The following is a 19,947-nucleotide window of genomic DNA, read 5'->3' as shown; positions in this document are numbered from 1 at the left end:
CTATAAACAAGCTGGTTTACGAGGAAAACCTACCAACACCAAGATATATAGGCCGGATTCAGCTGATTTCTACGGGGATTGCCATGCATGTGACGAGGTGTAGTTATGTACTCAGCTATATGTGCCACTCCACCATGACACTGCCTTAAATGACAAATACTGTAAACGATAGAACTTGGAAAGCTACCCCATATATTTATCTTTATTTCATGTTTCTAGATGACCAGTTTAAAGAACTGATAATGCATGTGTTTGATCAGCCTGATGAATTGATTTGTGATAGTACTAGTTATTTAATGTTTGATTTCACTACTACTATACTGAACGAAGAATTTTGACACATTTGATTTTGTATGCTTGTCCTTGTGTAGATTAAACATAAAGCAGCAAAGGTCATCGTTGTTGCTTTGCCAGTGGGGTCTATTTTCAAAGGTAAGGGATGCAGTTCCATGAAATAATACATGGAATAAGATGGCAGTATATTTAACATGAAGACAACTGTCCTATCAATACCCAAAACGCTAGTGTTATAAAGAGTTCGACAGGCAGCTTGAATACAAAAACATTCCTGATAGAAACTACCTAAACAATCAAATGGTGGTTGTAAGATATTTGGAGAAGCCATGCGTTGATCAGCCTTCTTCATCTCGGATTAAACTGCTGATAAGCTTAACAAGTCCAAATAATGACATGGAGCCTGTAAAAGCATAACCTGCAATTAACATTGCTGTAAACAGCTAAATAGCAAAAGTAACTTGTCACTGAACAGCAGAGCAGGCACATGAAGAGAATTGATGCCGGTGAAGCAACGGTGCCTTTGAATTTGTAATTAAACAACGAAATAGTTCTTATGATTGTTTTCTCGCTAAATCCTAGCATGCATTTACGTGGGACATCAATGCTGGATGTAAGATTGCGAGAGAATCTGAAATTTATACGCCCTTCCTTGTTCGAGGGAGGCTGCAAAAGAAGCTCAGCTTCCTGCCTTTCATTCTGGCATGCACACCATCACTTTGCAATTTAAATATACGGTAAATGACAGCCCACACATATCCCGATATGTCTTCTAATTGGGCGAGGCGGTTAGACCAGTGATCCAAGACCTTGGCCAGGTCAGGCTCCAGACCCAACATCTAAACATCTATGGTTTAAAATTGAATAATTGGAGGCGACTACTGGCCTTGTCTGATATGACTAAAATTTAGTACCTTGACTTGATCGAGTTAGTGGATTCTTCAGATGCCAGCCTTGCAAAAAAAATATAAAAAAAGATTTGCATTCTGATAGATATCCCTACAGAACTAAAGATACACCCATCTTTTGTTATGTTTCAATGATTATTGTTGCAAGGAAGGCAACCACAAGAAGTGTGGCCAGAAAATTGCATGTTATGTCTGTTTATGATTATCTTCTGTGCTTGTACACTAGCCCTTTGAGTCTGCTCGGTGTGCCGGTGGTGAGCTGCTGCTCTCCACTCTTCAGCTTTTCTGTGCACAACTGCCATCCTCTTCATCAACTTCTCTTCTAGATTTGATCTCATTTTCTGTATTTTCATCTGGAAAATTCATTTTGACAAGAAAAGATTTTCAATTATAGACTACATCATCGGCAGAAACCAGCCACTGGTGGTACACTATCGAAATCAAAAGACTGCATAACCCCCAAAACTAGTAAGGTGACAAGCAAAAATGCATAGAAAATTAATGTGGTTTCTCATTGGAATTACTTTTGTTATATTTTCCAATTGGAAATCAATGGCCCTCTGTGAGCCCCACCTCCTACCAATTTCGTACTAGACTCCGGCGCACGTTGCAAAGTGTGAATGCAAGGCACGAAAAGCGGAGCATGGAGGAGTGCTGCCTTTGTTAATAGTGTGCTTGGGCATTATTTTATTGATATGAACTAAAAACTACGCCTTCCAAGCATAAGGTAGCCTAAGTTCAAGTGAATATTCCCATTCACTGCGAACTTCAAAACGATAGATATCCACTTGGGCTAAAAAATTTACAACAAAGACTACAGAATTATTTATTCAAACAATGATGACTTCTAGCTTTCTTCTTAGTTGTTTAATCTTGAAGCATGTAGTTAAGAATATACGGAACCAAAGAAGACACACTAAACGAGGTGGACCAGTCAAGAAAACAAAACGGAGAGAGGTGTCAAAGAGCTGCGAGGGACTCGAGGCGACTAAGCCAACAATAAGTCCGACAAAACCGTCCAACTATAGTAAACATTTGGTAGATATGCCCAAGCATGAATTGATAGGCATGGATAATCTGTACATACTCTTAACAAGAAGGATAACTCAGATCATCTTCACTTAATTTCTAATACCAAAATACAACTACTTCGCATGGCTTGTTCCATCCCAACTATGAGGAGTTCAGTAAGTTGTTAGTTTGCCTATGATTACTGTTGCTATTAGCAACAAAGTGGAGTATTATTGTGCAGAAACTTTAAGGAAAAGCGCCAGTAGCAAAACAAAGGAGAGGACTATTGCAAAGAAAAGTACTGAGATTTTATATTCTCATGTTCGATTGTCCATGGTGCTTGATTATTCATCAAAGAAAGAACAGCATGAAACAACTAAAACGAACCAGACAGATGACGAACGTACCTCGAGCTTTCTTGATTGCGCTTCTGCTTTTGCGCTTTCGAGGTTAACCCAAGCTTGAATTTTCGCCTCCTCTCTCTGATACCTGTATCTTAAATTACAATTGATAACTCACTAAAAAAATAAATCAACTGCTAGATGCTGAAAAATCTGTGAGCTCATATTATTACCGAAGGCAGCACTTTGTCTTTTCCTCTTCTTCCCATGCAGCAGCTCTGGAGTCTGAAACACTTTTCTGAGATACAATGCCTGTTTCAAAATGTCTCAGGCTCTTTGATATTTCCTCTTCTTCCTCTTCCCTTGAGCTCCAATTTGATGCGACAGAACCATATTGCGTCCCAAGATGTAGCTTAGCCAAATGACATTCTTGCAGCTGTGAAATGTCAATAGAATTATTGCCACTGCCCGAGTTCCCTAATGCCAACGGGCCTGACCTACTGGCAGGTGTGTTATGACGAGCAGGCGATGAACTCTTGAATGGGGTGTGGCACCTAGAATTCATGGAACTGCCTAGTGGAGTCATCTCTGTCCCGACATCTCTGTGTTTCACCTCATGAATTATTTCAGTGCCGGCATCTTTCATGCTTTCATTGTCTAAGTTTCTAAAGAGAAAACCTTCTTTCGATGGCCCTGAATACATAAAACTTGGTAAAACCGGCTCCACCTCGCTTGTGAATTTATCTACAATCATTAACAAACTTCAAATAAGTACTCGTTCCATTTGATTGAGATGAATCCAAGTTGTGAACATAATTTAACTGGTCAAGAATTGGATAGTAAATACAAATTCAATGAGAAAAGGCATTCTAAATGGAACTGTGAAGATTTTGCACGATGGTTTTATACATATTAATTGGACTTGTTATGCAGACTTTCATGAAGCTACAATATAACATGAGCGAGGTAAAGTACTACCAATCGACTCCTTAGATTGCACAGTAAAGGTGAAAAGGCAAAGCAACATAAACTCTGCATAATTTTTTCCCCAGCAACACAACGATTTGCATATAATTTCATACTAGTCCTATTTTGTTGCTTTTCTCAAATTCTGGGCAACTTAATTCTAAGTTGAATAACATTGTCCACATTACTTAATTTGCTGCAGCAACAAAATCTCCCATAAACAAGCACAGTCAAACAGCAGTGTATAGTTGAAGTGGACCAGGAAGTAAAACAGTGGAGAGAAAAGTTCGAGTCTCTGTTGAGCTTCTAAAAGACAGGTGAATAATAGTAGAGTATCATTAGGATAATAGTGGGGCAAAAAATGGACAATGAGAAGTAAACGCCAAATGGGTCATCGAGGTTCCATTAAAGCTGAAATGAAGATAAATCCTACCTTTTAGAAGCATATCAGCAGAAACAGAAGTCCCATTAAAAGCTGTGGCTGAGTTATGTTGGTCCAAAGCCACTGACCCTTGAAAGCTGGTAGTAACTTTTGGTGCTTTCTCCTCCGTAACCCTTGATTTCTCCGCAAATACCTCTATTTGCTGCTTAAAATTATCACATTGTTTGTGAATCTTTGAAGACTCTGGTGATGGCTTTATGATATGAGCAGGAGACTCGTGGCAAGAACTGCTTATCAGCCACTTCTCTGCATCATCCCACTTGGATGGAAAGCTCTTTTTTGCAAGATTGCCAACACTGAAGCTAAATACTGGCCTACCAGGAGTAGGAGGAGCTTCTACTCTTCTCTGTGTAACTGAGTTCACTCCCTCTGTTCTCCTTGGAACTGAAACTTCAAGAAATCCTCTGCAATCGGCGCTGCTATTTGCCATTGGAAATGATTTGACAAACTCAGATGTCTCCTTGAGATTGAGCTTGCACAGTGGGTCTTGAAAGGAGTCTGCAAATGGATTTTCCTTAACCTTCACATAGAAGCTTGTGTTGGTCTTGGCCTCCAATGCTGGTTCCTAAAATCACAAACACACCCCCACAACACAACAAGCCAACATGTTATCGGTACCGAAAATCTCAAAACCCAAATGAGACATAGAAAGACAATAAGAGAAGAAAAACAAATTATGTGAATTCTCATACCCCATTTGGAACAAAAACAGGAGAAGGTTGAAAGTATTTTGGAGCAGTGAGATCCATGGTTGTGAGGAGGGTCACTGCAATGTTCTCGATTTAAAACAACTAGAGGAATCTTCTGGACTAGTCTCTGGTGAAGTTTATACCTTAGGTCTAGTAGTCCCTAGTGAGAGGTTTGGTTTCAGGCATGTGCCTCATTTTGATGTAAAACACAAGTGATGAGAGAAAGAGAGGAAGCAGTTGAACAGTGAAGCTGAAGAGGGAAACAGCATTGACCACCGAGAATCATGGTCTAAAAAGGGATACTGTTACACTCAATATTGACCCCACATGTGATATAACAACTTAGACAGTAACGCTACAGTGTTCTTTCTGGAAAAAAAAACAAAAGAAAAGGAGACCACCAGTATACATCACAGTTACATTACATGCATGCATAGTTCAAAGTTCAAACACTATATAATCTGAGGAAGGAGACGAAATAGTACTTCATGAAAAGAAGTGTTGGAGGGGCTTCGAGGGGTGCAAAACAATTTGCTGTTCATCTTTTTGGATTTGTCCATTTTTTTATCCCTCTGTTAGTGTGTAACAGAGTCTCACCTGTTCCACGACAGGAAAAAGCTTTAAAGATAACCTTTTCCTTTCCATTCTTTCCGTGAACCTGGAAATGGGTTTCACCAACGAGGGCTAAACCCAATCCATACAAGGATGGCCCAGGAACAGAAATCAAGCTCTAATGAGATATGAAACGGGCCCTAGTAATTGATTATTCTGATATTCTTGAAAAGTTCTCTTCTGGTAGAATTCTTTCAGTTCATCACACATAGTAGAATCGGTTTAAGGCTCTTCTGGACCCCAATACATGGAGTTGGAGGAGCAGGCCATGTATGTTTGTGTGCTGGCAAGTGGTCTCCTAGCTGCAAGGTCGAGGCTTAAGGACACACATATTCCACTCATCATGCATCATGAACGATCTTATTCACGCACAACTGTGGGTCAATAATTGAATATAGTTAAAGCTCAGGGTACCAGATGTTCTTGCAATAAAAAATACAAATAAGATTTTAGATTTGGTAAATTATGGGCAAAGCTTATAAATGTGTTTCGGTAGAAATAGTAAAGAGAGGGGAGAGACAGAGAAGGGATGGGGAAAATTTTGAAGTATACAGATGCTGTGTTTACTGCATCGCGACACAATGCAGATTGCAGTGCAAACTTCAAAAAAAAAAAAAAAGTTCAATTTGTTGTCTAAACCTTTTATGTTTCTTTTTATCCTTTTTAGTCTTATTTCAATTCTAAAACTTTGTTTTTTTCATATTTAAATCCATGAATTATTGAAAAGATTTTAATTTAGTTCTTGAAGTTTATGTAAAAGTTCAATTTAGTTTCTGAAGTTTTGTATTTTGACATTTTTATCCCTTCAGTTTTAAGTGTCTGCGTTTTGATCCTCCAATTTCATTTTTAATTTGGTTCCTGAGGTACTGTAAAAAAATCAGTTTAATTATTTTTTTAGTTTTATATTATTTTTATTTATATATTTTTAGGTATTTATGTTTCAGTATAAGAATTCATTTCTATTCAAGTAATTAAAATTTTGAAGAAAAGACGTATATCTTTGGTCAAAATTATCATTTCTCATTTCTGTATTTTTTTTTTGCATTTTTTATTGTATCATATTCTTTTTATTAACAATATAATTTCTGTACCTCCAAAACCAAGGTTTCATCTTGTTTTTTATATAAAAAAATCTTGAAAACCTTCAATAACTCCATTTCTAATATAAAAACACCTTCTAATCAATATAAAAAAAATAAAAAAATTTATAAACACCTATCTATTTTTTATTTTTAATAAAATCATGTTGGTAATGAAAAAAATATCTTTCATAAAAAAACATGAAAAAAAAACATAAATAGGAATTAATTGACGTGGTGGGTAGTTGCCTAAATGGTTAATATTTTTCCATGAATATTGAAAAGATGTTAATTTAGTAGTTTATGTAAAAGTTTAATTTAGTATCTAATTTTTTTTATCTTAACATTTTTATCCCTTTAGTTTTAAGTGTCTATTCTTTTGATCCCATAACTTCATTTTTAATTTGGTTCTAATTGCCTGTAAAAAAGTCCAATTTAACCCCCTTTTTTAGTTTAATTTTTTTATATACATGTAGTAGTTTTAGGTATTTATTAATATATTAATTATGTTCGAATATCAATTTATTTTTAAATTTAAAAAAATATTTTAAATGACTTGAATGAGACACAGTTATAATAAATGTAAAAAAATTAGGTATAGTAATTATACTACACCAAATAACTTGGATGAAAAACCTTGTTAACCCAAACATGTAGCATCTAGAAGCCATGCTGATAAAGAACAATTATACATTTTAATTGTTAAAAAAAAATAAAAATAAAAATAAAAAATCAAACGTCAAGGATTCGATAATGATGTTGATAAAGAATAATAATCCACTTTAGATGTGTGTGGGAGAGAGAAAAGATCTCTTCGCTGTTAAAAGCATCTATAGCCGTCGCTATACTCTGTTTTCTGAATTACATGCCACAGCCTGCTATGAATGCTGATCACCAGCTTAACTGTTGACTCGAATGAAATTGCCACCTTACAGAGGACATCTGAAACAGATTGATGGAGAATTCTTCCACGAATAGGTACACGGTGCTGCCCCTTTGAAGAAAAGGTCTGATTGATGCTAAGCTCGTGACACGAGAGGATGCTTTACTCTTCCCTCTCAGCAAGCGTTGGAACTCTGAGGAGGCAGCCCCGCACCCCTTCTCGATGACCGGAATATAATTACAATCTTGAACCATCACCATTGTTTAATCTTTAGATTACAAAGAAAGCTCAATAGCGTTTTCTTGTGATTGTGACAGTAAAATTTAATTGTGTATGTTGTATAATTAAAAAGAACATGAGAAGTAATTTTTAAATATTTTCACTTTATTTTTTTTAATTTCTATTTTAAAAGCTGTCACAATTTTCAACATTATATCTGTTAAAAGGGCAAAAACAAATTTTATAGTTAAAATTGTGTAAATGATGTTAAATATAAATTTTAAAAATATTATTTTAATATATTTTTAAATAAAAAAACATTTTAATAACTCGGATAACTAGTGTAAATTTCTTTCCATCCATGTTGCTGTGGTCGCCCCATGTTCAGCCTTGGATAAAAAAAAAACAGAAAAACTACGATCATCGATAAGATGCGCACATACATCGAGCGATACTTACGCATATCTGATGTGAAACGATGAACAGACCCACCAACCAATGGATCAGAAACACGGAAGCATCACCTAACTACAAGACAAGTGAGGGCTCACCAATCTCAGGAACAGGTTTAAGATAAGCATCATGGGACCCATTTGAAAGCTCTGTATTTTACGGCCCCTACAATGCATGCTGACATGACATAACCTAACAATAATTGAATTTTATATCCTTTTAGACCTACAAAAACCTGGCGATCAAAACTACCTTATCATGTTCTTGCAGAGCCAGGCACAGATCCTGAGACAACAAACAAAACTACTCCTCCTTCCTCTTCTTCTAGCATTGATCAATGGCTGTAACATGCTTGTCTTGTCCTCACATCCTGGTTCAAAAATCCGGACCTGTTATAAAACCTGTAAGCAGGATTTTGATGCTTCAACGGAATAGTAGTCATGTTCCACTCAAGAAAGCACCTACTCTTCCGGTCAGATCCTCATTAAAAGCCAAGGTATTAAATATTCGTACACTTGTTTCGTCTCGTCTTCCATGTTTCTTGATCTATATATATATATATATATAAAACTTTCTGTTAAATTTCTAGCTGGTTTTCGAGAATCGAGCCGAGGGCATAGTTTGTTATAGAGATGAAAGCGGGGAGATAATCTGTGAGGGATTCGATGAAGGCCCTCGATTTCACCAACACCTTCGATGTTCATCATACCATCCAAGGTTTGATTGTTCTCAACCAAGTAGCATATTGTAATTTAGTCCTCTATTGTAATATCCGAAATCAATACCTGAAAAAGTTTTGTCAATCTTTGGTTGACTTCAGGGATGCTGAGATCATCAATCTTCTTCAACAAAGATTACTTCAGATTGTCAATGGCGGTGAGTTTAACAACACTGAAAATGATGTTATTGTTGTGCAAGAGGACTGCAATCGGAATGGCTTTAACAAATTCTACTGATCAGTAACTAACTCCTGTAAGTTTAACCAACATTATCTGAAATAAGTCCCAACATAACGGGGAAAAAAAAACCTTTATTTCAATCACAGAATGTAAATGGCGATCATAAAATCACTCATCTGTCTTGAAGCATTTCATTTTTCATTTTTTTCCAGTCTGATCAGCATTTCAACTTTCTCCCCTTCTGCTGCCGCTTTTTTTCTTCATTGAAGTGAATATGCACGCGCACTCACTCCTTTTGTCACAAATAGAGAACAACAATGGCAGCTTTCTAAAACTGATTCTTAATGCTGTTTCAAAGCTAAATGGGTGAAATGGCTGGGCCTATGAAAAATCACCCGCAATCATTTGCAAACGCCATTATATTTTAGCTCGGGTGCAATCACTAAGGAGAGATTTTGACAAAAATGAAGCGCAGGAAACGCACCTTGCAGAACACAGGACATGATTCTTGTGCTAGAAATCAAACAGTTTGAATATTTTCAAATATATTATGCATCAGAGCGTCTACAAAGAGATTTGAATATCCTAGTAACAAGGTGGAAAGATGAAAGTGTGAATCTGCATATCATGTTTGACAAGCAATTACCAGCTGGCTGCAAGTTTTACTCTAATACAAAGCTCGTTTGACCAAGTAACTTTACCCCCAAAGTCAATTTGCAACACATTCATTCGGCACTTGCTTCAGCAAAGTAATCCAAGGTTCATTATGCCACAAAAACGAAAAATGGCATCTTGATTTACAGAGATCAGAATGCCAAACAATGCTAGACAGATGCTACCACCAAATCAACTGTTACATTTTCATCGTGTCCTTTATCTCATCTACTTTACTCTTAGTCCTTGCACAGTACCAGGCTATAGTATGTCCTGCCGAGGGAAAGAAGCAGTTGGGGAAGAGATCCAAAAATGGATATACAGACCGAAAAACAATGATCATGATTTAGGGAATGGATATCAAAATCAGCACTAAAACACAAGACATAATATTCACTTTTGATACATGTACATGTTGCAATGCTGCTTCTTTTTTTCTTTTTTTGTACAAAGATTTCAGGGAAGGACATCCAATATTATACCCTCGACTGAATCTCCTAATTAATAATTATGAGCTTCTCTTCTTAACTTAATAATTATGAGCTTCTCTTCTTAACTAAAGTTACAAAAGTAAATTCTATAGAAAAAAAAATGAAATGAAATATCAAGAATGAGAGAAAAACTGTTGGAGGAATGTTCCAAAAATTCAAGTTTAAATGTGCATGAACGCAGACCCGTAATATCAATCAACTGAAGGCGCACCTTGTGCATGCTCTTCGCCCAAATCAGACTGGGATTTACTAGGAATGATGGAGGGAGGGGACCATTGATCTGGGACCATCAGAAAATAGGTAGTCATCGCTTTCCTAAACCTTTTCTTATATTGCTTCGGAGAAATAACAGTTGGAGATTCATTCTTTGGCCCGCCAAGTATGCCTGAAGTCTTAACCCATGTTTCCAAATGTTTGTCCCATGTATACTGCCTCATGAAATCAATTATCCCAAGAGCCAACTCATGCTTCTCCTCATCAACCCCAACCAATAATGAGTAATCCATTACATCAATAGACTGCATATTTATAACCATGACAAATTAAAAGTCGACAACGAAGACATATTCATCTTCAAGTACTAAATAACCACAGCAACTAGACACTTTTGATGAAAAAATAGTAAAAGGAAATAAAATAAATGGAAAGAAAGAAAGAAACAGATTTAGAACTTACTGCAAGAAAAGAAGTATCATTCCAAACAGCTCTCTCCAGCAGCCGCTTTGACTTGTTTCCCACAAAAATGGGAGAGGTTGGCATTGCTTCAATCAAGTTCTGATCCAGCAGAACCTTGTTGCTCCCACTAGAATCTGAATTATACCGTGACCGGGAAGATCCTTTAAGATCATAAAGGCGGGTCACTTTCCTCCTGTATAGAAGGTTCTCCATAACTAGAACATCCATCTTCGTTTCCTTCCCACCTTTCAGATTCTTCGATGTAACCTTTCAACAAGAAAGAAAAAAACAAAGCAATAAGTTTTCAGGAACTTATTCAATGCCCTGTATGAATTGTTAACACAAAATCTCCTTCATTGGCTGCAAAAGTGACAGGGCTAGCATCCTCAAATTTTTCTTACGACTATTTTCATACAAGACCGCCAATCAGATTGTATAAGCATTTTAATTTTAAAAATAAAGAGCTTTTTAAAAACTTCTAAAGCTCCACTTGCACCAACCAGCTGGCAGAAGCAGAACCTTGGCAGATACTGGTAGCCAGCTGTTCACAAGCTTTTGTGGTCACCCATAAGATTACTTACGTATTTGGCTTAAGGTACAGACAGTCAAACAAAGTTTCAATCTAGGCAAGACGTCAGTCAAACTAAATAACTATGATAATTTTGCCTACTTTTCATTTAAGGTCTCCAAGAATAAGCACCTGGTAAATTCCCAAAATCTTTGCCAGGCATGTTGGACTTCTTGAGCTAATTGAATCAGAGAGATACCTGAAGTAAGCAGGAGCAAATTTTATAAACGACTCCAATTCTGTTTTTGTGACTTGTTTGATGATAAAGCGATCATCTAAGGTTTTTGCAAAGAAGACATTGCTCTTGCCACCTTGAGCTCCCCACTTCTTACAACGACTAAGAGACCTTACAAAATCAAGTTCAGCTGGGCAGCATATCCTCCTCAAGGTTTCAAACCGCTTAGCATAGTAACAAGTCACAGAATATCTTGCCTTACCATCTGGGCCGTCATCTCCAAAAGAAACTCTGACATGCATAGCCTTTGTGTAGGAGAGTGGGTCCAAAATCAAGGAGCTACGTGATCCAGACATGGACAAGATGCTCTCATCTGTATATCCAAAACTTTTATACAAATCAAAGCTTACTTCTTCGAGAGAGTGGAATGATTCAGATAAACTTGAGAAAGAATTGGATTCTCCAGTGTCTTTTATTCTTTCCCCCTCATCAGTTAGTTGGGCATGATATTCTGGTGACACTAAAGCATAAGATATCAGACTCGTGGGTTCATCGTCATACACAGGAATGACCGTGTCGTTCACACCCACAGGCAGAAGTAGCCTAGCCCCACCTTGGAGTTCCAAACTCCTGAAGGATGAAACATAAACAGGATTATACTCACCCAGAGTACCAAGCTTCTCAGAGCTTGTTAAAAAATTCTTGTTCAATGAACGATAGAAATTCAAAAATGGCATTCTTAGCCAGCTCATATAATCTTCCATGTTATCAGGGTCCTTGGCAGACAATGAAGGTGAAGGAGAATAGCATGCTTTGGATCCATCTCGGTCTTTGGCATGGCCCTCCAAATCTACCCCCTCCAATCCCACAGCAGTGGTTGAAGATTCTTCCATAGCTGAATCAGAAAGCCTATTTTTATCATCCTTTAGTGTCCCAACTCCCGGGTGATTCTCACCAGTCCATGCACCATCAAGGGTATCCGATAGATTTGCCATGATAGGAACCTGTCCATCAGAAAGGGTCCTGAAAAAATTTCCACCAGATTCCTTAATGTCAGATAGATTATGGGCAGACATGGTAGTGCAAAGATTAGCATGGCCTTCTTTTCCATGACTGGGGCCTGGACACACATCCATTTCTTGATTAACCTTGTCAGATAGGTTTGTGTTGCTACCAAAGCCTCCTTTCTGGTCAGAGCCTTTAAGCAGCTTGGCATCAACAGAAGGAAAGTCACAGCTACTGAAACCATTTCCTGGCCTGAGTCCCATGTTTTCCTCAACGAGCTTATCACTATTATCCGGCTCCAGCAGTTTCTCCTCATATCCTGAAGTTGAGCTGTTTGAATCATCATGGAAGCTGTTATCTAAACTGGCTGCATAAATCAGACGGTTGTCCCACATGTAAGACTGGAAGAGTAACTGCCTCCGCAGTCTGTTGATCTCAAGAATGTCAATAACAGGTTGCCCATTTTTCACTTTCCTGCTCAAGAGTTTGCGGAGCCACTCCTGAACAGCAATGAGAATGATTTAAACTCCTACGTATTTTTATATAACAAATTCACACAAAAACTTTTAAGAAAGATTTCTGAGAAATCATAGAAGCCACAAGGATGCAACAGATTTGATATTTGTTTCAACTATATGCACTTTTTTAAACAAAAAAAAAATTGATGAAAATAATTGTGAGGAAAAACAGATTTCTAAGGGAACTTTATGGAAGTCAGAAGATGCTTTCCATGGTTACATAGATGTGAACTAAATAAATAAAGCTATGAATACTTCAATTTTTACAAACATTTTGACTAAATGACAGCAGTTTGTTTATAGTCAATTGTTAATTTTCCATGATTGTGGTTCTGTTAATAAACATGACAACATTAACATTCTATGAGTTGAAAGTAAATTTAAGAAAAGTTTTAGGGGGGGTGGGGGTGTTAAAGATGGTTAACATTCAGAAAATAGCAGAATTAGGGAAGATTTTGAACATAATATTACTTTAAAGAGTCCCTATTCACATGCACACAAGTGTTCACTACAGAAATGGCTCACCTATGATGCTTGTGTAACTAAAGACTAGAAAATCAAAAGGTATAGTAAACCTCACCTCAAATTCTGTCATCTCCTTTTGCAACATCAATTCAAGTTCTGCTATCTGGCGTCTCAATTCAGGTAGTTTCATGCCATTGTTAAGTTGCTCAATCTTACATCGTTTCTCTGAGATTTGACTAAGAGCATTGAGTACTTCAGAACGTAGAAGTTCTGCCCGATTGACCACCTGTTATAATCAGACAATGTAATCGCCCATATACAGGTGTAAGATAATGAAAAGTCCAAAATGGGGATCACTGCACCTCATCTGTTTCTTTCTGCATCCACTCTTGATTCTCAAAGCTGAAATCAACTCTCGAGGGAGGAAGGTATACAGAGAGAACATTAATTGATGCATATCGAAAGCAGGCAACCATTTTCCCAAAACTGCACATGTAAAGACTGTGAGAGTGAGAGGACTTGTTTATGAAAAGGATTTTTCTCCTGCTATAGATTGTCAAATGGACACACAAGCTTAAAAGTTATATAACTAGAAACATTCAGTAAATATTCGAGAACATTGAAGAAGAGGTGTTTTAGCAGATATAACCCAACATGGTCCTGACTGACATCTTGGTTCCATAATGTTTATAAAACAATTGTCAAGATTAAATCCAGCAGAAATACCATTATTATATATTTTCACAAGATGTAGTGACTGTAGATAATAATGAATTTGTATGATAATTTACAGCATAAAATGATGAAGAGATTAACAAAATTACCCATAGAAACGAAGACAATCCCTGTGAAGAGAATGACCACAGCTTGCCACCCTGCTTGCAGCTGCATGATTTGAAAAACTAAGCTCCAAAAATTTCCCAAAAGATAAACCCCAAGCAGCATCTGACATTACTACTCTCCGAGTAGCTGGAGGAAAACCACTGATACGTGGACACCTCAGACATCTGTGCCACATCCAGATTTTCCCATCCTGTTCACCTGGTAACAGTATTTCAGGTAGCTTCTTAACAGATATAGTAAGGGTTCCTTGCCTGTGAGTATAGCAATGAACATGTGCTTCTGATGGCATCTCACAAGAACGGCAGCTGTAACTCTGCGAGTATAACAGATATAGTAATGACCAAATTTCTAAAAGATATAACAAATTTGGGAAAAAAGATTTTACCTGATCAAATAAATGGTCTCGTAAAAACCGACCCAAAGGTTTGTCAAAGCTTCCATAGTATTTAATGCGGATGAGATGGGACCTCTCACAGACTGTCCCCTTCCACACACACCGGGAAGACAAGGAAACCAAAATGCTCAGATGATCTGAAGGTGATGGAGGAAACTCTTCTTTTAAAGGTTCTGGCTCCTCAAGAGTCCTTCTAGAATCTCGTTGAGCAGATGATACCTCTGAACTGTATGGCTGAGTTGTGATGATTTCATTGAAATCATTCAGGGAAGAGTTCATTGCAACACCATCTGAAGACCCAAAGCCACTGGCAGTAAGATGATCAGCCGCAGCAATTTCAGCAACCAGAGAAGCTGATACAGCTTTCTCAGTATATGGAACGGCAGAAAGAAATTCAGTTGAATTGAAGCGAGATGAAGTGGATTCTGAGGATTGAGAGCTGGGACAATCTGCTGCAGGTACATTGTCAACAGAAGAACCGATGATGGTTGAGACCAGACTTGCAGTAGGGGCGCTATATGATCTTTGTGGTTCATTGCTTGATTGCAACCCTTGAGATTTTTCATTGGCAGCAATAGTGAAACCAGGTACAGTTGATATTGATCTCTCAATGCTTGATGGTTTATCTGGAAGTGCAACGGTTATTGGAGTGTTCAGCGGGAGTTCTGGCAGAGATGCTCCTTCATCAGCAAGAAAAGATGTCTCCAAAGCCAAGTGATATGCTGCAAAAACACCATATTGGACCACGTGTTTCACTTTCTTCAACTCATCCCCATTAGCACCTCTAAGTAAAATCTGAGATAATAGAAATTAAAGAGATAAATACAACTTAGTAGTAGGCCCAGCAATCAAATTGAAAGTAGCCTGCAAAATCAAAGGACTAATATATCAATGGCAGAGCTACTAGCTACACAATTGCATAGGTGCATGCAGCTGGGACCACCAACCATTCCATAGTCCAACCAGGATTATTTCCTGAACAATAACTTAGAAAATGTTTTCAACTTCGTTACAATGTGTAAAATCACCAGAGTAGATAAAGCATCGATTGGCCGAAAACAATGCAATTCAGAAACCTGATCAAGTGTCCATCAAAACTTTTAACCTCGGCAACTTGTTGTAAAATGACTCAAGTTTCAGGGACTTACAGTAAAACCCAATGGCTTTGGGCAGCCTTCAAAATACATTAATGTCTTCACCAGTTTTTTCCCACCATGCCCAGCAGTACCAAGATCTTCCAAAAACCTCTCCACATGGAACTTTTCACAGTACCCCAACTTTGGGGAAGATAGATGATCAATTGAAGGGACTATTTGAGCACCTGTGCAGCGGGCTATACGTTCTAAAAGTGGCCTCTTGATATTAAGAACAAGAGATATGTCTTTAGCAAGAAGGTATTCCTGTGCATGTCGTGATACTGAATTCTCCACTAAAAGGACATCAGGGTTGTGTGCATCTATCTTTGCCACTGCCATCTTCAAATGCTCCATTTCCTAGATAATGAGAGAAAAAAGTTCAAGAAAAAACACATAATTGCTCTGGTAGACTGAGAGCAATAAGGAAGAAACTAAAGCATAAAGGGTTGAGACAAGTGTTTAGAAATCAGAACCTGCTGTAATAGAGTATCAAAACTTGACAGGTGCTTAGAAACTCGCTGGTACTCAAGAGCCCCTCCAAGGATCAATAATCGAGGTTTCTCTATTTTTGAAGTCATTCGACGATGAGCAACATTTTTCTTACAAACAACACCTTTGACCACCATACTAGAAAACAAATCAAAATCAAAGCAGGTAAAAATAAACTTAAAGAAACAGCAACAAGAAGTGTAGCAAAACATAAATTCACTTTTAAAAGCAAATACCTTTCCTGATGGAGTTATACAAACGTAAAATAAGCAAGTTAGCTAACGTTATTTATGATATGGCTTCACAACCTTTCACCTTGATTATCAAAGGAGTGAGAAATCCATGTGGAGTAGTTATCTTTAAAAAAACTGGAACAGGGTGGCCTATCCATGGGAAGTGTAAATCAAGGTAGCGATTACCTCTCACAGCAGCGTCCAGAAGCAATGCATTTTACTTTCACATATCCACCAGGATCCATTCCTCCACCTTTGCTCATATCTGGCTTTAATAAAGTAGCAGCCTCCCATGACAAAGATGTGATGATCTCCAACCAGCTCTCTTTATCATTTTCATCTCCCACAGGAACATTCTCAACCTGTAATAGCTGAGATACCAAAGCCCTAAAATGCCCATCAACCACATTCTTCATGACCTTCTTGTGCTCATCACTTGACCTATCCCTGTTATGAAATTCTCCACTTCTGAAACTTCCAGATGCCCGTAAATATCCCCACTCTCCTGCAGCATCCCTATCGTCGTCGTCATCTTCAAAAAAACCGACTTCCCTCTCATCTTCTTCATCTTCTGGCTCGGGGGGGAGCCAAAGCACTCCACTGTTCTCAAAATCCACAGGTTCAGTGTTACCATCTTCTCCAGTATACATAGAGGATGGTACTTCACATTCATCATCCATCTCCCGTTCATCCCTTTTCCTGAGCTGTGGCATTCGTTCCAAATTCTGTGGACCAAAACTGTGCCTTAATGGAGAACTGCTTAAACTTTTTGGTTCAATAGTTTCTCCATCAAGATGAGCCTTGCAAGATCCACCGTCATTACTTATGTCATCAAACTCAACTTGACAATAGTAATCATTGACTTGAGGAGAATGCCTTGTTTCAGAATCAGATCGATATGCACCATACTCGTCGTCGTCGTCATCACTTCTGGTACTAAAGCAGAACCAAGGATTTAATAATTAATAGCTATGCATTAAAACTAACATCTTCTACATGGCAGAGCTACAAATTCCAAATATTACCATGCTTGTAAGCAGAGACAAATCTAGGACTTAATCTTCTGCCGAGGGGGCTGATTTTGGCATGCTAAACTTTAAACATAAGCAAAAGATCCTTTTATCTTTGAGTGCAAAAGGTTAGTCCTTTTGGCTTGAGGGGCCATTGCGCACACACATATCTCAACAAACCTAGGTTGCTTCCATGGGAGCTAAGGATCGTTTATTACGAGGAGAATAAAGAGTGAATTCTTTTGGTTTGAGAAGCCTTTACATGGTAAACATATGTAAACAAACCTAGACAGCAACGAGTAAAATTGGATGATCAAAAAGGAATTAGCTAATCGCTATATTCTAAAAAAGAACCACTCTCTCTGGCTAATAAATGGCATATCAATTTATTCAACCTCAATGCCTTGAAAAAAAGAATATTAGATCGTTACATTTCTATACATTTCTGATGCATGCACCAAATAATAACTGTATATTTAGTGCTAAAAGAAGACCATCATCATACCTGTTCACCGAAAATGCATATCCGCCTGGAGATCTATATTCTATGTCAGCAACAGGGTCTTTGCACCTAGCCGATTCCACTTCCCCTTGCTTATCAGAACTGTTATCCATTTCTGTTGCTTGAGGAGGGCTGAGACGTGAACTATGCTCAGCTTGCTGATTAGGCCGAACCATGTATGGCAATGAACCACCAGTGATGCTACTACTACTGTTAGCTGTGCCACAAGATCTAGTGCTGATAAAACTTGCTGCAGAAGGTGAACTACTAAGATCTAGGCTGGGAATCTGTATTCCATTATCAAAAGTAGCTAAACCTTGCTGCCATTGCCTGGAACAATAATTACATACCCGAATCTTCTCCAAGTCTTCCTGAACAGTCCTCGGATCACTTGATGGAGCAGGAACTGAGTTGGTTGTACACTTGGCACAGAAAACTCGGCCACAAAGTCGACAATGATGTCTGCGATTAAATACTGTAAATTGAGAATCACACTCGTAGCATACCCTACAACTCTGATCGGGCATCCAAAAATCCCTTGACACGCTAGCAGGCTCAGAGCGCCAAGGGATCCAGGATTTCAAAAGGCAAATTAGCTCAGAAAACGTCTTGCCGGAAGGTTTCATCTAAAACCAATCCTTACTGCCCCGTTCATTATGCTATATTCATTTGCCACTCTTAACCAACTAACAATATCCAAAAATTTTCATCTCGAATCAAGAGATACAAACATCGCAATCAAGAAATCAAAATCTCCACCACTATCTAACACCAATTATTCATTTCATCAGTAAGCAGACAATCACGAAACCCTAATCGATCCAAAATTGAAAGAAACCATCCCACTTCCAATAACCTCAAACATGCACCTTCAACTTCTTTATCACTCCTTGACCCAGAACTGACCTCAACACACCTATGAAAACCTAACCCAGTTCAAGAAACAACTTACCACACACAAAAATACACTAAACTAAAAATACCCAGAAGCTCAAAACAGCGAAAAGTCATGCAACGCGATCTCAACCAGTACAATTCACATAAAAAGCTTCTTCTTTTCAAAACACCCCCACCAGCTTTACAACTAAATGGATCAAATCCAACACCTAAAACAAAAGTAGCACAAATCTGTCTCTAATCTTTCCTTGCAGAGATAGACAGAAGGGAAAAAGGTCTGATTGAATGATACAATACAAGACCGTGAAAAAAAAATACAAACTTTAATTTTATTACCTTGAAAAGACAATTAACAAAACAGCATAAGATCTTGTTCTCCAAGAGATTTACGACACCTAGTCAAATCAATCCGTGACAAGAGGGGTAGGTGCGGATTTGCAATAAAAAAGCCTGGCTGTCTACCTAGATAGGAATTCTCTAAAGAAGCAATCAAATTATTGTATGAAGCTGCTAAATTACCACCGTCATGGTCATCACCATGTATTTCCTCCTCTCCTCTTTCTTGTATATATATAAACAAGCTGCTCCATTTAATGACATGGGGGAAGAAGCATAAAAATGCTAATAAATGAAAAATCTAAGAACACCTGCAATTGGAAATAAATAAATAAATTGACAGAGGACATAGCCACATAGGGTTAATGATGTGCATGTGTGTGTGTATTGTTAATTTGTTATGATAAGGTGATAAAAAAACAAAAGGTTCTATTAGCAAAAAAAAAAAAAAGAAACTGAAAATTGAAAAGTTCAAGAATGCCCTCAAATTTTAGCCAGGAGTGGGCAAGTGTTGGGGAGATGGTGGATATAAGTATTTTTTAAAATATTTAAGATTTATTTTTAAATTAATAGGTTTTTAATATTTTAAAATTATTTTAATATATTAATTTTAAAAATAATTTTTTAAAAATAAAAAATTACTGTTGACATTTTATACCAACTGTGCGTGTCTTTTTCGCTTTTATTTTCTTGTTCCGGACATTTTTGTTCCTTTTTTTTTTTCCTCTCTCTATAGATTTGTTGTTTCCGAAGAACGCGT

At 37.6% G+C, this 19,947-nt stretch overlaps 3 protein-coding genes across 8 annotated transcripts; 1 reads left to right on the top strand and 2 right to left on the bottom strand.

Annotated features, from left to right (window-relative positions):
• Positions 1 to 1,260: 1,260 nt before the first annotated feature.
• Positions 1,261 to 5,147, bottom strand: LOC105142609 (Remorin family protein). The gene is made up of 5 exons (XM_011050323.1): positions 4,655 to 5,147; positions 3,954 to 4,527; positions 2,788 to 3,298; positions 2,621 to 2,702; positions 1,261 to 1,555 (listed from the first exon to the last, which is right to left on the bottom strand). Exons 1-5 carry the CDS (start codon positions 4,709 to 4,711, stop codon positions 1,331 to 1,333), a joined length of 1,449 nt encoding a protein of 482 aa, XP_011048625.1. The 5' UTR covers positions 4,712 to 5,147; the 3' UTR covers positions 1,261 to 1,330.
• Positions 5,148 to 7,961: 2,814 nt separating this feature from the next.
• LOC105142608 (1-phosphatidylinositol-3-phosphate 5-kinase FAB1B-like) lies at positions 7,962 to 19,548 on the bottom strand. Of its 6 annotated transcripts, none has more exons than XM_011050320.1 (13): positions 19,188 to 19,548; positions 17,958 to 19,093; positions 16,629 to 17,378; positions 16,194 to 16,347; positions 15,733 to 16,077; positions 14,576 to 15,379; positions 14,172 to 14,503; positions 13,710 to 13,833; positions 13,463 to 13,633; positions 11,317 to 12,864; positions 10,617 to 10,883; positions 10,153 to 10,459; positions 9,148 to 9,723 (listed from the first exon to the last, which is right to left on the bottom strand). In XM_011050320.1, the coding sequence occupies exons 2-13, from the start codon at positions 18,578 to 18,580 to the stop codon at positions 9,650 to 9,652; spliced, it is 5,499 nt and encodes a 1,832-aa protein (XP_011048622.1). In that variant the 5' UTR covers positions 18,581 to 19,093; positions 19,188 to 19,548; the 3' UTR covers positions 9,148 to 9,649. The 6 variants fall into 6 exon arrangements, 5 of the variants coding, with proteins under 5 accessions (XP_011048622.1, XP_011048620.1, XP_011048619.1 ...); XM_011050318.1 differs by having other exon boundaries at positions 17,958 to 19,060; XR_845583.1 differs by lacking the exon at positions 9,148 to 9,723 and adding an exon at positions 7,962 to 7,972 and having other exon boundaries at positions 9,980 to 10,459; positions 17,958 to 19,548.
• LOC105142607 (uncharacterized) lies at positions 8,106 to 9,000 on the top strand. Its single transcript, XM_011050316.1, has 3 exons — positions 8,106 to 8,393; positions 8,487 to 8,614; positions 8,718 to 9,000. Exons 1-3 carry the CDS (start codon positions 8,235 to 8,237, stop codon positions 8,851 to 8,853), a joined length of 423 nt encoding a protein of 140 aa, XP_011048618.1. The 5' UTR covers positions 8,106 to 8,234; the 3' UTR covers positions 8,854 to 9,000.
• Positions 19,549 to 19,947: the final 399 nt, after the last annotated feature.

This window comes from Populus euphratica, unplaced genomic scaffold, assembly GCF_000495115.2.
Source record: "Populus euphratica unplaced genomic scaffold, PopEup_1.0 scaffold209.1, whole genome shotgun sequence".
Taxonomy (NCBI): Eukaryota; Viridiplantae; Streptophyta; class Magnoliopsida; order Malpighiales; family Salicaceae; genus Populus; species Populus euphratica.
The sequence above is the reverse complement of the archived record's forward strand: the minus strand, read 5'-3'. Positions and strand labels throughout refer to the sequence as shown.

What these genes read in the sequence shown, in the direction of transcription:
- LOC105142609 (XM_011050323.1), bottom strand. Translation starts at nt 4,711, where the DNA reads ATGGATCTCACTGCTCCAAAATACTTTCAACCTTCTCCTGTTTTTGTT. An exon ending in TGCTGATATGCTTCTAAAAG is followed by an intron (nt 3,299 to 3,953) that starts GTAGGATTTATC and finishes TAATGATTGTAG; the next exon opens with ATAAATTCACAAGCGAGGTG. An exon ending in AAGACAAAGTGCTGCCTTCG is followed by an intron (nt 2,703 to 2,787) that starts GTAATAATATGA and finishes TTTAAGATACAG; the next exon opens with GTATCAGAGAGAGGAGGCGA.
- LOC105142607 (XM_011050316.1), top strand. Translation starts at nt 8,235, where the DNA reads ATGGCTGTAACATGCTTGTCTTGTCCTCACATCCTGGTTCAAAAATCC. An exon ending in GATCCTCATTAAAAGCCAAG is followed by an intron (nt 8,394 to 8,486) that starts GTATTAAATATT and finishes TTAAATTTCTAG; the next exon opens with CTGGTTTTCGAGAATCGAGC. An exon ending in TGTTCATCATACCATCCAAG is followed by an intron (nt 8,615 to 8,717) that starts GTTTGATTGTTC and finishes GGTTGACTTCAG; the next exon opens with GGATGCTGAGATCATCAATC.
- LOC105142608 (XM_011050317.1), bottom strand. Translation starts at nt 18,580, where the DNA reads ATGAAACCTTCCGGCAAGACGTTTTCTGAGCTAATTTGCCTTTTGAAA. An exon ending in CAAAGCCATTGGGTTTTACT is followed by an intron (nt 15,380 to 15,732) that starts GTAAGTCCCTGA and finishes CTATTATCTCAG; the next exon opens with ATTTTACTTAGAGGTGCTAA. An exon ending in AGGAGATGACAGAATTTGAG is followed by an intron (nt 12,865 to 13,462) that starts GTGAGGTTTACT and finishes ATTGCTGTTCAG; the next exon opens with GAGTGGCTCCGCAAACTCTT.